The 11,886-nt window shown below is 50.4% G+C and overlaps 1 protein-coding gene across 1 annotated transcript; it reads left to right on the top strand.

Annotated features, from left to right (window-relative positions):
- The first annotated feature begins 2,475 nt into the window (after positions 1-2,475).
- On the top strand, positions 2,476-9,724 carry LOC149328504 (uncharacterized). The gene is made up of 2 exons (XM_089560422.1): positions 2,476-2,670; positions 9,077-9,724. Exons 1-2 carry the CDS (start codon positions 2,476-2,478, stop codon positions 9,722-9,724), a joined length of 843 nt encoding a protein of 280 aa, XP_089416548.1.
- The last annotated feature ends 2,162 nt before the right edge of the window (positions 9,725-11,886 follow it).

The following is an 11,886-nucleotide window of genomic DNA, read 5'->3' as shown; positions in this document are numbered from 1 at the left end:
TAGGGTGTGTTTCTGTATGCGGTGTATAGCGACTTGTTAGTCTTAATAGACTGTGTACTATTGGAGAGAGGGAAGGAGGGCAAATGACTGGAGGGCATGCGCAATGGCCAGGACGCATGCATCCCACATCTCTCTCTCTCATCCACCCACGTACCTATAAGCGCGATTTAGGCATCCACTGACCCATGGAGCTAGTTATGCGCACTTCCTTTCCTTAAAAGTGAAAACGTTGTCAACATCAACGCCAATGAACACAATGAACGCCGACGGCCTTTGGCTTCAGGGCCGCGTTTCTGGCACAACGCTGTCACTGTCTGCAGCCCACATCTCCATGTCATCGCCCCACGCACACCTAACCGCGATTCAGGCGTCGACTGACCCGGGCCGACCGTAGCCATTGACAACGTTGTCAATGGCTACGCATACAGCGAACATCTGTCACTACCGCCACCCGCCGTGGTCGCTCAGTGGTTAAGGCGCTCGTCTACTGAGGCGGAGTACCCGGGTAGGAACCCTACCGCGGCGGCCGCGTTTCGATGGAGGCTGAACGCATAAGGCGCCCGTGTGCTGTGCGATGTCAGCGCACTTAAGACCCCAGTGGTCGAAATTTTTCTGGAGACCTACGGCACCTCTTTCGTCCTTTCCTCTTTCACTCCTTAGTTTACCCCTTCTCTTACGGCGCGGTTTAGGTGTCCACCGAGATATGGGAGACAGATGCTGCGCCATTTCCTTTCATCAAGGAAGGGAAAACTTTATTTACACTTATGGTTTTTCCTGCGGTTTGGGGGCATCTTCAGAGACGTCTTGGTTCTACCCCCAGGAGCCATCCCTGTCGAAGTCGTCCGCCTCTAATCAGTGGTCGGTTGCCCTCAGTCCAGGGCTCCGCTGGCCACTGCCGCCCGTTGAGCTCCCCGTACCAGACCTTGTTGGTCTTCACAGCGGTCGCTGGACAGCAAAGTCTCCCACTGCTCCGCACTCGGGTATTGTATTTTGGGGACCACGTCTATGTTTTGGCAGGCCCATGTGATGTGGTATAGAGTAGGTTTTTCGTCGCACCAGGGACATTTGTTCGTGTATATCGTAGGGTGCATTTTGTTTAGTATATGTAGGTTTGGGAAAGAGCCTGTTTGTAATTGTCTCCAAGTGACAGCTTCCTCTCTGCTGAGAGATTTGTGCGGTGGGGGATATCGCATTCTTCTGCCTCTATAGTTTTGTAGTATGGCCGAGTATTCCCTGGGTGCTGGCGCGAGTTCCGCGGTCTCGTCGGATGCTCGGAAAGTAATGTATCCTAGAGCTATCCTGTCGGCCTCTCGGTTCCCTGCCACCGCCGTGTGCCCCGGTACCCACACAATTTTGTGTCGGATCTTGTCGTTTTGTTATTCCTGGTTTTTAATTCTGTCGCTCGCTGCGAGGAGTATACGGATCGCGTGACGACCTATTCTGCCATTCATGTAATTTCGGCAGGCTGTTTGAGAGTCCGTGAGTATTGTTAGTGACCGCCCGGTTCTATAGCCCTGCGCCACCGCTAGAACAACGGCTACTTCCTCAGACTCTGCAGCTGTGCAGCCTCGGAGAGACGCACTGGTCATTTCGCGTAAAGACGAATCGACCACCGCCGCTACAGCGATTTTGATATCTGCTCCTCTCCAAGACGCGTCTGTATACATGGTCGTGGCTTGAGGAGCGTATGTTTTCTCAATGAATTCGGCCCTCGCTTCTCTTCTGCCTCGATGGAGCTTGGGATCCATATTTTTTGGTATTGGAGCTACTTTGAGGGTCTTGCGAAGCTCGTCGGGGATCGTTGCCGTCCTCGACATTTCTCGCATCTGCTCGCGGTATCCGAGCCTCTGAAGGAGCGCTCTTCCTGTCCTTGTTTGCAACAGCCTGAGTTTTTGCGACTCAAGCTGCGCCTCTCGTAGCTCCTCAAAGGTGTTATGTAATCCCAGGTCCATGAGTTTTTCTGTAGACGTGTTGCGTGGTAGTCGGAGCGCTGTCTTATACGCTTTGCGTAGCAGGGCATCCGTTTGTTGTATTTCGTTTTTGTTGAGGCGCTGGTAGGGTAGGCTGTACGTGATTCGACTAACTACTAGGCTTCTGACTAGTTTTAGTGTGTCCTCTTCACGCATGCCATGTCGCCTGTTGGTGATGCGGGTGATCATGCGTGCGACTTGTAGCGTTGTTGCTTTCAGTAGGGTAAAAGTGTGAGTACTGCGCTGGTTGGATTGAACCCACATGCCCATCAAAAACTAAATTACCAATTTCACCGCCACATAACTAAAGCACGATTGAGGTGTCCACTCTTCCATGAGAGCAGTTGTGCAGTTATGTGCCTTCCCAAGACCGATGCTGTACGAAACAGGCAGAAACACGTTGCGGTTGCTGGGCATGAGGGACGCTTTGAAAGAAATCAATAGGACAGCGAGCGTTTCAAATGAAATCAGGAGGATCATTGAGATCAATCCAATTCCAAAAAACATGCATCCAGATATACATAAGGCGAGAAGAAAGGCAAGATCCGAATTGCACGAAAGAAGCTTCGCCGGGGCAAAAGACGTATTGTACGTTGACGCAACAACATACAGACACCGACACGGCTCGGTAGCCAGCGTGGTGGATCACCAGCTCAGGGAAATCAACTGCGCATCGATAAAAACCAACAACATCCTCGAGGCTGAGGAAGCAGCAATTGCACTCGCCATCACCCAGCAGAGTGACGAGCCCCATGCACACATCATTACAGACTCGCAAGAGGCGTACAGAAGGTACAGCAGTGGACGCATATCCACTGAAGCCATTCACATACTCAAGGCGACCAGAACTTTTGGTTGGAAAGTTGTTCCCGAGCAGACATGTGCAAGGCAGCGTTCAGCAGTTCTCGTGCGCTTGTTGTGTTGTTTTAATGTTGTTTATTTGCCGAAAACGTGCGTTTGCTAACGAAAGAGGATGACAGAGGAGGAGAACCTCCCATTTGCGTTTTCAGAAACGAGGTGGAGCGAAGATTTTCGCGTGGTAGCCTGAAATGTGTGGCAAAACCTCCACTCCACCACCTCAGCTGTTGGCCAGGCTCATCGCTGCGGGTCCTTCAAGGAAGAAGGTTACGTCAGAAACTTGATGATGAATCTTCAAGCAACTAACGATGAACTAGATTTCGTGAGAGTGGCGCATGCGCGCGGTCGGTGAATACCGTTGTTTATGTGACAACGGCATGGTTCGTCGTTAGTAACGGCCTTCCTTGTCGTTGGTTTCTCGTCATTGGTACGCTTTCTTGATAGGGCAGGAGTTTCTGCTAACTTCGTACAGCACATTTTGCTGCTGGGTACACTTAACTGATTAGTAACCGACCCGTTGTACTATCGCAATACGATATGTCGAAAACCTTGCATACAATGATCATACAGGTTTGTACTTCTCTAAGCATTCTATTCTAAATGTCAATGAATTATTTGAGTTGAAACTGCTTTCTTATGTGTTTAACGATTTCAAAGATCATCCCACTAAATATGTTCAATTAAACTCTAGTAGTGACGCGCCTTATAAATTAAGGCACGTCAGTTACAGAGTACCATTCGTAAGGACTAACTATGGAACCGAAATGCTTTCATATTTAATTCCCAGTCTTCTAAATAAACATACACAGGCCATAGAAATTATTCAGAAATCTGTTTCCCAAAAGTCATTCAATAGAAATGCTAAAGCTTACCTCTTTTCTCGCCCGAATGATTAAAATTCTTAATGTCCCTGTTTTTCCGTCAACTCTTTGAATTCTCGTGTTTTTCTTGTTGTGATGTGCCTTGTAAATATTTACTTTAATTATGTCATTGCAAAAGTATGCACCTTCCTCCTACTTTTACCTTGTATAATTATGTGTTGTTTTTTGTAATGAGAGTGTATGAAGCTCTTGCTTCTTTTGCCGCTTGTTCTGAGCATTGTGTCGGGTGCTTGGGCCCCGTCAGGCAGAGTGCATCTGCCTTTTGCCCCTGTATCCGAGACCTTGTTGTCTAAATAAAGGTCTATCTATCTATCTATCTATATCTATCTATCTCAATAATGGCTCGTGCTGATACGGCAGGGCGTTGCTTTGCGTGCTGACGGACCGCAGGAGCGTTATAATGAACGGATATACGCGAGGTTGTGCTCTGCCGTGCTCCCGCTGTTCAGATAGCACGGTTTGACATTGTTGAATGTACGGTAAGTGTTCATACTAGTATATATCAATCGGTTTCCACCGAATACGCACGTGCGTCGGTGCGAAACTCTTTTAGAACGCCCGAGCTGCATGCTCTTGGCAGCAAGCGTGAAATACAGCAGGAACATCCGTTTCTAAACGAGCTGAGCGGGAACCTGAGCTTTGTGCTTCCTTGGTGAATGAATATGAAAGAAGCCAACAGCCAGAGATACCAAGGAGCACAGGGGATTTCTAACTAATTTATTTATTTTGTGGTGTTCATCAATTTAGAATATTACTGAACATGTTATCGCTTAAAGCTAATTGATTAGAAAAGCAGAAGAAAAAACAACCACTGCCGCCGGTGGGATCCGAAGTAATTCGTGCAGCCGTAGGCCAAGCAATGAGCTGGCATTTTGATTTACGCTGCAACAGCGAGGTAAGGAGCTCAGATCATTCGCCACACTACAGCGAGGGAATGCACGGCCGGCTCATGTTTTCCAACCAAAACCAAATCACCTACAGAGGGCGCTGGCTGTGCCTTCGCTGCGCATGCGCAGAAACTTTTCCGCAAATGGTCAATTCAGCGCTGAGCCAACCCAAACTGCAGTGCAATTCCGTTCGACGAGAGAAGCTACCTCCTTTGCCAAAAAACGACTTCAGTGTAATCCTTAGACCGAAGAATGGACTCAACATCAACGAACTGAGCACGCATCAGATGGCCCGGGCTATAACCAAAGCTTGCGGAAAACCAGACATCTGCAACGAAGGCAGCTTCCTTATACGCCTGCGCAACGGTTCCAACATTGCTATACTCAGTACGCCAAGCATGGAGACTGCCAGTGCTGTGCAGTGTATCTCGAGTCTACGCTTTGGTGCAAAGAACTATGCAGTGACGGCTTACGTGGTCGCGCCGGACAATTCGTGCAAATGTGTCATTCATGGAGTGGACGCCAGAACCACGCCAACTGAACTACTATCACATCTTCGGGTACGTACCCAAGGAGTCAAAATACTTTAGCAATAATGCTTGGCAAATCCCAAAGCGCGGTCATTACCTTCGAGGGAAAGATGGTTCCGCGCTACGTCTACTATTACGGCGGCGAGATACGTTGCTCCCTCTATCGATCATCGCGGCAAATTTGCTATACATGCTTAAAGGCCGGACATAGGGCGGACGTATGCCTGACACCTGACGTCGTCGTCTGCTCTAAATGCACCGAGCCAGTGATCGAGGACCTACACTCCTGCGAGCGAGCCCAGGTGTGTGCTTTGCACGAAAGCGCATCCTACAGAGGCAAAGGAGTGCAAGGAACGCCTCAGAAAACCGAGACCACGGACGTGAAAAAAAGAGGAACCAGGCGGCGGAGACAACGGCGGACGCGGCCGGGCCCCGAAACGCTGGTTCAGCGAGGACTCCAGTTCGAAATCCAAGTCCAGATCGGCATCGAAATCACGATCAAAGTCGAGATCGGCGTCCCGGACCCGGGAGGATCCGGAAACCAAAAAGAAGCAGCAGCAGAAGAAGACCACACCAAAAAAGGAGGAAGCAACCAGGGTGAGCTGGAAAGAGCATATTTCCCTACCTTTCCCACTGCTCCAAAAAACACTAACACCTCTCCCACTGCTCCAAAAAACACTAACACACCGAAAACAAAGATAGCTAACAACGCTAATTGGGAACCTAACGAGGAAGTTCGAGAACTAAGACAAATAATTCAGACGCTCAGAGCAGAAAACGCCGAGCTGAGACAGAAACTAAACGATCTGATAGACGAACTAAAGGCCCAAAGAACAAGGCAGAACAACACTAACCCGCAAACACACGAAGATCAGGCGACCACTATAGGGCGCCAGGAATTTACAACTGCCATGGTTGCTGTTAACAACGCACTGGCTCATCTCAGCAACCTCATCTCGAACATCCAAGACGAGACGCGCAAGGATAGAGAGCGTCTAGTACAATTCACAGCCATGAAATCCAGAGGAAAACCATATAACAGGCCATCTCAGTATAGCGAGCAACCGTAAACGTTCGGTCAAGTTGGAAACCCTCGAAATATGGCAGTGGAACTGCCGTGGGATCCGCTGAAAGCAGGGTCTTCTTAAACAACACATCACAAATTGCACCGCTCCGCCAGACATTATCGCCTTACAATAAACCGGCTGCTCACTCACTCTCGCGGGGTACTCCGTCTACGAGGGGCAGGGGCAAAGCAAGGTCGCCACGCTGGTTGCGAAATCAGTCACCGCAATCAGACACGACATCGACGGTACGGACATTGACCACATCCTTATAGAAATCATTGCCCAAAAGAGAAGCCAAGAAAGCACCTTCCTACTTAACGTGTACAGCCCGCCAAGCCAGAGGAAAGGCAATTTCAGCTACCTGCTAGGCAAGGCAGAAGAAGCGGCAGGCAAGAACGGTATCGTTATCCTGGGAGACTTTAATGCCTGGAATAAATGCTAGGGCTACATGCGGGAGACCCAGAGAGGCAGGGATCTAGCCAGGGAAGCTAATCGTAGAAGGCTCACCCTCATCCCTGACCGCACCTAACCCACGCGAGTGGGGAACAGCATCAACCGAGATTCGTGTCCAGACTTATCATTTGTCTCAGGGGTAAGGCACGCAAGATGGGAAAACGACGGCGAAACTCTAGGCAGTGACCACTGCACCCTGCGCATCCATATAGAAACCCTCCCGATCAGGAGACAACATGGCCAGGCTAGACTGACAAACTGGGAAGCCTATAGGAAATCCAGGGCACAGTCTGAAGACACTGAGATTACCGACATAAAAGGCTGGGTCGCAAGAATCAAGACAGACTAGCAAAAACTAACCCGAAAGGTCGCCCTCACTACCAACACACCCGAGGTGGACAAACATCTCTTACACCTTATGGACGCCAGACGGGGCCTACTAAAAAGGTGGAAAAGGCAAAAGCATAATAGGCAGCTCAAGCGTAAGATCGCTGAGGTCACCAGACAAGCCGGAGAATATGCGACGGAGCTCTCGAGGCGCGACTGGAACCAAAAATGCAACAAACTGCAGGGGACTCTCGGTTGGGCCAAGACATGGGCCTTGCTAAGGGGTCTCATAGACTCAACCACGACAAAATCTGAAACTCGTAAGACGACCCAAAGGATCGCGCACCAGTTTCAAGGCACTGACGATGAAATGCTACAGGACATCAAGCAGCGTTATATCAGTAATGCAACACACGCCGCCAGCAGATTGGCATACACGGGCGAAGCGAATCCCGCTCTGGACGATCCCCTTACCATAGAAGAAGTCAGACACGCTGTGATGTCCTCCGCAAAGAACACAACACCAGGGAAGGATGGCATAACGAATGCCATGATAAGGAATCTGGATGACAATTCAATCAAAAAATTTACGGAATTCGTCAATAAGCACTGGGAACAAGGGACCCTCCCGGACGACTGGCGACATGCGGAAATAGTAATATTTCCTAAGTCCGGAAAGACTCCAAACCTGGAAAATCTTAGACCCATTTCGTTAACATCATGCTTGGGAAAAGTGTACCAGAGAGTTGTGCGTCACAGGCTGCAGACCCACCTTGAGGACAACGAACTCATGCCGCACACTATGTTTGGATTTCGAAAATACCTATCAACACAAGACGTTCTCCTGCAGATCAAGGAGGAGGTGCTTACTACCGTCCCAAAATATGGAGAAAACAAATTGCTCGCTCTCCATCTTAAAGCGACCTTCGACAACGTGAGTCACAGGGCTGTGCTGGAGGGGCTCAGCAAACTGGGTTGTGGGCAGAGAATATTCAACTATGTGAAAGGCTTTCTGACTAACAGAACCGCTACCATTGGAATTGGAGGCATCAGGACTGACTCCTTCAACACCGCTGAAAAAGGAACACCGCAAGGCTCTCTGTGCTATCACCTATGCTTTTTAACATTGCAATGATTGGTTTAGCAAGGGCGCTCGAAGAAATTGAAGGAATCAGGCATGCCATCAACGCAGATGATATTACACTCTGGGTGACAAAGGGATCCTTAGGAGAAAAACAAGAGCTTCTTCAGCGAGCAGCAGACACGGTCAACGCTTACGCCCAACATTGTGGACTTGCATGCTCCCCTGAAAAATCCCAGGTGCTCAGAGTCTACAGGAAAGGGTATGGTCTGCAAAACTCCATCGATATCTACATAGGGCAAGCGAAGGTTCCGGAAGTATCGAAAGTTAGGATCCTCGTCATGTGGATCCAAAGCAACCGTCGTATTGATCACGCGATCAGATAGCTAGCAAATACCACAGCACAGATCACCAGGATGATTGCAAGAACTTCCAACAGAAGAAGAGGTATGAAGGAGGAAGACACATGTAGGCTAGTACAGGCCCTCGTGGTCAGTAGGATCTTATACGGCGTCCCCTACCAAACACCGCTCGAGCAAGAAAAGGAGCAGTTAGAGGCAATTCTTAGAAAATCATACAAATGCACTCTGGGACTACCGATCAACACTTCGACGGAGAAATTCATTATACTGGCCATAAACAACACAGTACAAGAACATATCGAGGCCCACCTTCTTGCGCAGAAAACATGACTGATGCTGTCCGAAACAGGCAGAAACACACTGCGGTTGTTGAGCATGAGGGACGCTTTGAAAGAAATCAATAGCACATCGAGCGTTCCAAATGAAATCAGGAGGATCATTGAGATCAGTCCAATTCCAAAAAACATGCATCCAGATATACATAAGGCGAAAAGAAAGGCAAGATCCGAATTCCACGAAAGCAGCTTCGCCGGGGCAAAATACGTATTAAACGTTGACGCAACAACATACAGACACCGACACGGCTCGGTAGTCAGCGTGGTGGATCACCAGCTCAGGGAAATCAGCTGCGCTTCGATAAAAACCAACAACATCCTCGAGGCTGAGGAAGCAGCAATAGCACTCGCCATCACCCAGCAGAGTGACGAGCCCCATGCACACATCATTACGGACTCGCAAGAGGCGTGCAGAAGGTACAGTAGTGGACGCATATCCACTGCAGCCATTCAGATACTCAAGGCGAGGACAATCACCTTTACGAGATGCTTCATCACGTGGTCACCAGGCTATGAGGCTGTCAAAGGGAACCAATGTGCGGACGCCAACGCTCGAGCATACGCTAACCGGGAGGCGCGCACAGAAGGGGAACTGGACGCAGTCACTAGACGGTATGGAGCCATCTTAGAACACCAACGATCCCTCCGGAGGACCTACCCTGCTCCCCAAAAAGACCTTAGTAGAGAGCAGTCGGTTGCCTGGAGACAACTGCAGACTAATACATACCCGAAACTCAGTTTACTCAGCAAACTTTATCCTACCACATATGACAAAAAATGCCCGCTATGCGGTGAACACCCAACGCTTTACCACGTTACATGGGCCTGTCAGATAATGCAGGCAGCGCCGATAAACAACACACCAACACCGGAGCAGTGGGAGGATGCGCTGTCCAGCTCGAAGCCTGAAGAGCAGCTCAAGCTGATCGACAGGGCTTGCAAGACTGCAAAGGCCGCTGGGGCCCTGGACTGAGGGCTCCACCTACGCTTCGAGAAAGAACCCTTGTAGTACAATAAAGTTTTTCATTCATTCATTCTCGGTTACGTGATGCCCGTAAACATTTCATGCTTACTCTACTCTCGGCTACGGAAGAGGCCAAGATTTTTAGTTTCGTGTACTTTCTCGCAGCACTGTTTTCTGCACAGTAAAGGCCAAAGGTGTATTTAAAGAAGAAAACACCGTACGCAGCTACGCATGGCTTTGCAGTAACAGAAGGCGGCCGGTCCAATCGCTGAAAAAGCTGAAGTCCGGGTACTGGGGCTCTTTATACATCAAGATAGACGGTCAGAAACAACATTGGTCAAACTCCGTCAGGTGGGGGACCAGGTGGGCCGCTTTGTGCGCCGGGTTTCTAACAAGCGCGGGGGGTTACGATGTAAGGACGCCTTGCGGCTGGCGCATGCATTTGCAACCAGTCGAATTCTATATTCGACTCCATACCTCCACCTGCGCAAACAAGACGAGGATTCACTCGAAGTCATCCTCCGCAAAATTATTAAGCAGGCTCTGGACCTCCCCGTGAACACCTCCAACAAGCGCCTTCTGGGGCTTGGCATGGTGAACACGTTTCGGGAGCTCCGGGAAGCCCACTCGACCAACCAATACACACGTCTGTCGAAGACATCGTCGGGTCGCCGCCTCCTTGCTCGACTACACATCCAACACACCACTCCCAAGGAAGAGCGCGTACGTATTCCATACTAGTGGAGATGCGCCCTCCACGTGCGCCCTCTTCCCACGAACATCAACCGTGAGGACCATAATGGCCGGCGCCTGGCGCGGGCGGAAGCCCAGGCCCGCCACTATGGATCGAAACCCGGCGTATTCTACGTGGACGCCTCCGGGCCCCACCATGGGGGATGGTACACGGCCGCAGTTGTCCACCAATCCAAAGCAGTGAACGGCCTTACTTTCCGAGCCCGTGACATAACACTCGCGCAGGAGGTCGCCGTTGCGTTGGCTGCATCTGATCCGACTTCAAAAACAACTACTTCCGACTCGCGAGGGGCCTGCCGGAACGTCGAGCAGGGCTGAATACTGTACCTAGCCTACCGCATTCTCGAAAACAGCGTCTACACCGCGGACCCCGCTCACCGGCGGATCGTTTGGGCTCCTGCTCACATGGGCCTTGAGGGAAATGAGGCAGCTGACGCCGCCGCCCGTGCGCTCTCTCACCGGACATTGCCCTCTGACCCCGACGATCATGAAGAATTTATTCCAGCTTACACCTTCAATGATATTGTTATACTCTATCAATCTGGCCATGGTCTTTATCCCCGCCCGTGTAAAGGTCTCTCAAAGGCGGAGGAGCGGCTTCTGCCTCGCCTGTACACTAATACTTTGCTGTGCGGGGCAGCTCTGAAACACTTCGACCCTTCTTTCTCGGGCAGCTGTCCGCACTGTGCGGAGAAGTCTTGACATCTACCACATGGTGTGGGCCTGCCCCTCCAACCCTGCTATCCCCCCTCACCCCAACGCAACCCGGGGGGACTGGGAGGCGTCCCTGCTCTGCTGCGCTCACCTGCAGGCCCAACGGGCCTTGGTCGCGCGAGCCCGGGCGGCGGCCAACGCCACTGGGGTCCCGAACTAGGGACCTCCACCTAGTACTTGTAAGGGTTGGCCCCCTCTGCGCCAGCTCGTACATAACCTCTTTAAGTGTATCTGTATATAAATGTTTTTCACCACCACCACCTACAGCCCTCGACCACGCATGGTAAATAAAAATTCAGGGGGCACTTTGATTGTATAAAGTGCATAGAGGCGAAAACATTTTCCTCACCACTTTGCCTATACGCCGCCGCGGTGGCTCAGTGGTTATGGTGCTCGGCTGCTGACCCGAAAGACGCGGGTTCGGTCCCGGCCGCAGCGGTTGAATTTGTTTGGAGAAATTCTAGAGGCCCGTGTGCTGTGCGATGTCAGTGCACGTTAAAGAACCCCAGGTGGTCGAAATTTCCGGAGCCCTCCACTACGGTGTCTGTCATAGCCTTAGTCGCTTTGGGATGTTAAACCCCATAAACCAAACCAAACCACTTTGCCTATGTGACACTCGTTACGACACCACTGGATGACGTCACACACAAGTGATGACGAAGTAATGACAAATTACTAATTAATGACTAATTACTGATTAACCA

This window comes from Amblyomma mixtum, chromosome 9 (assembly GCF_055824585.1).
Source record: "Amblyomma mixtum isolate Tamu chromosome 9, ASM5582458v1, whole genome shotgun sequence".
NCBI lineage: Eukaryota > Metazoa > Arthropoda > Arachnida > Ixodida > Ixodidae > Amblyomma > Amblyomma mixtum.
The sequence above is the reverse complement of the archived record's forward strand: the minus strand, read 5'-3'. Positions and strand labels throughout refer to the sequence as shown.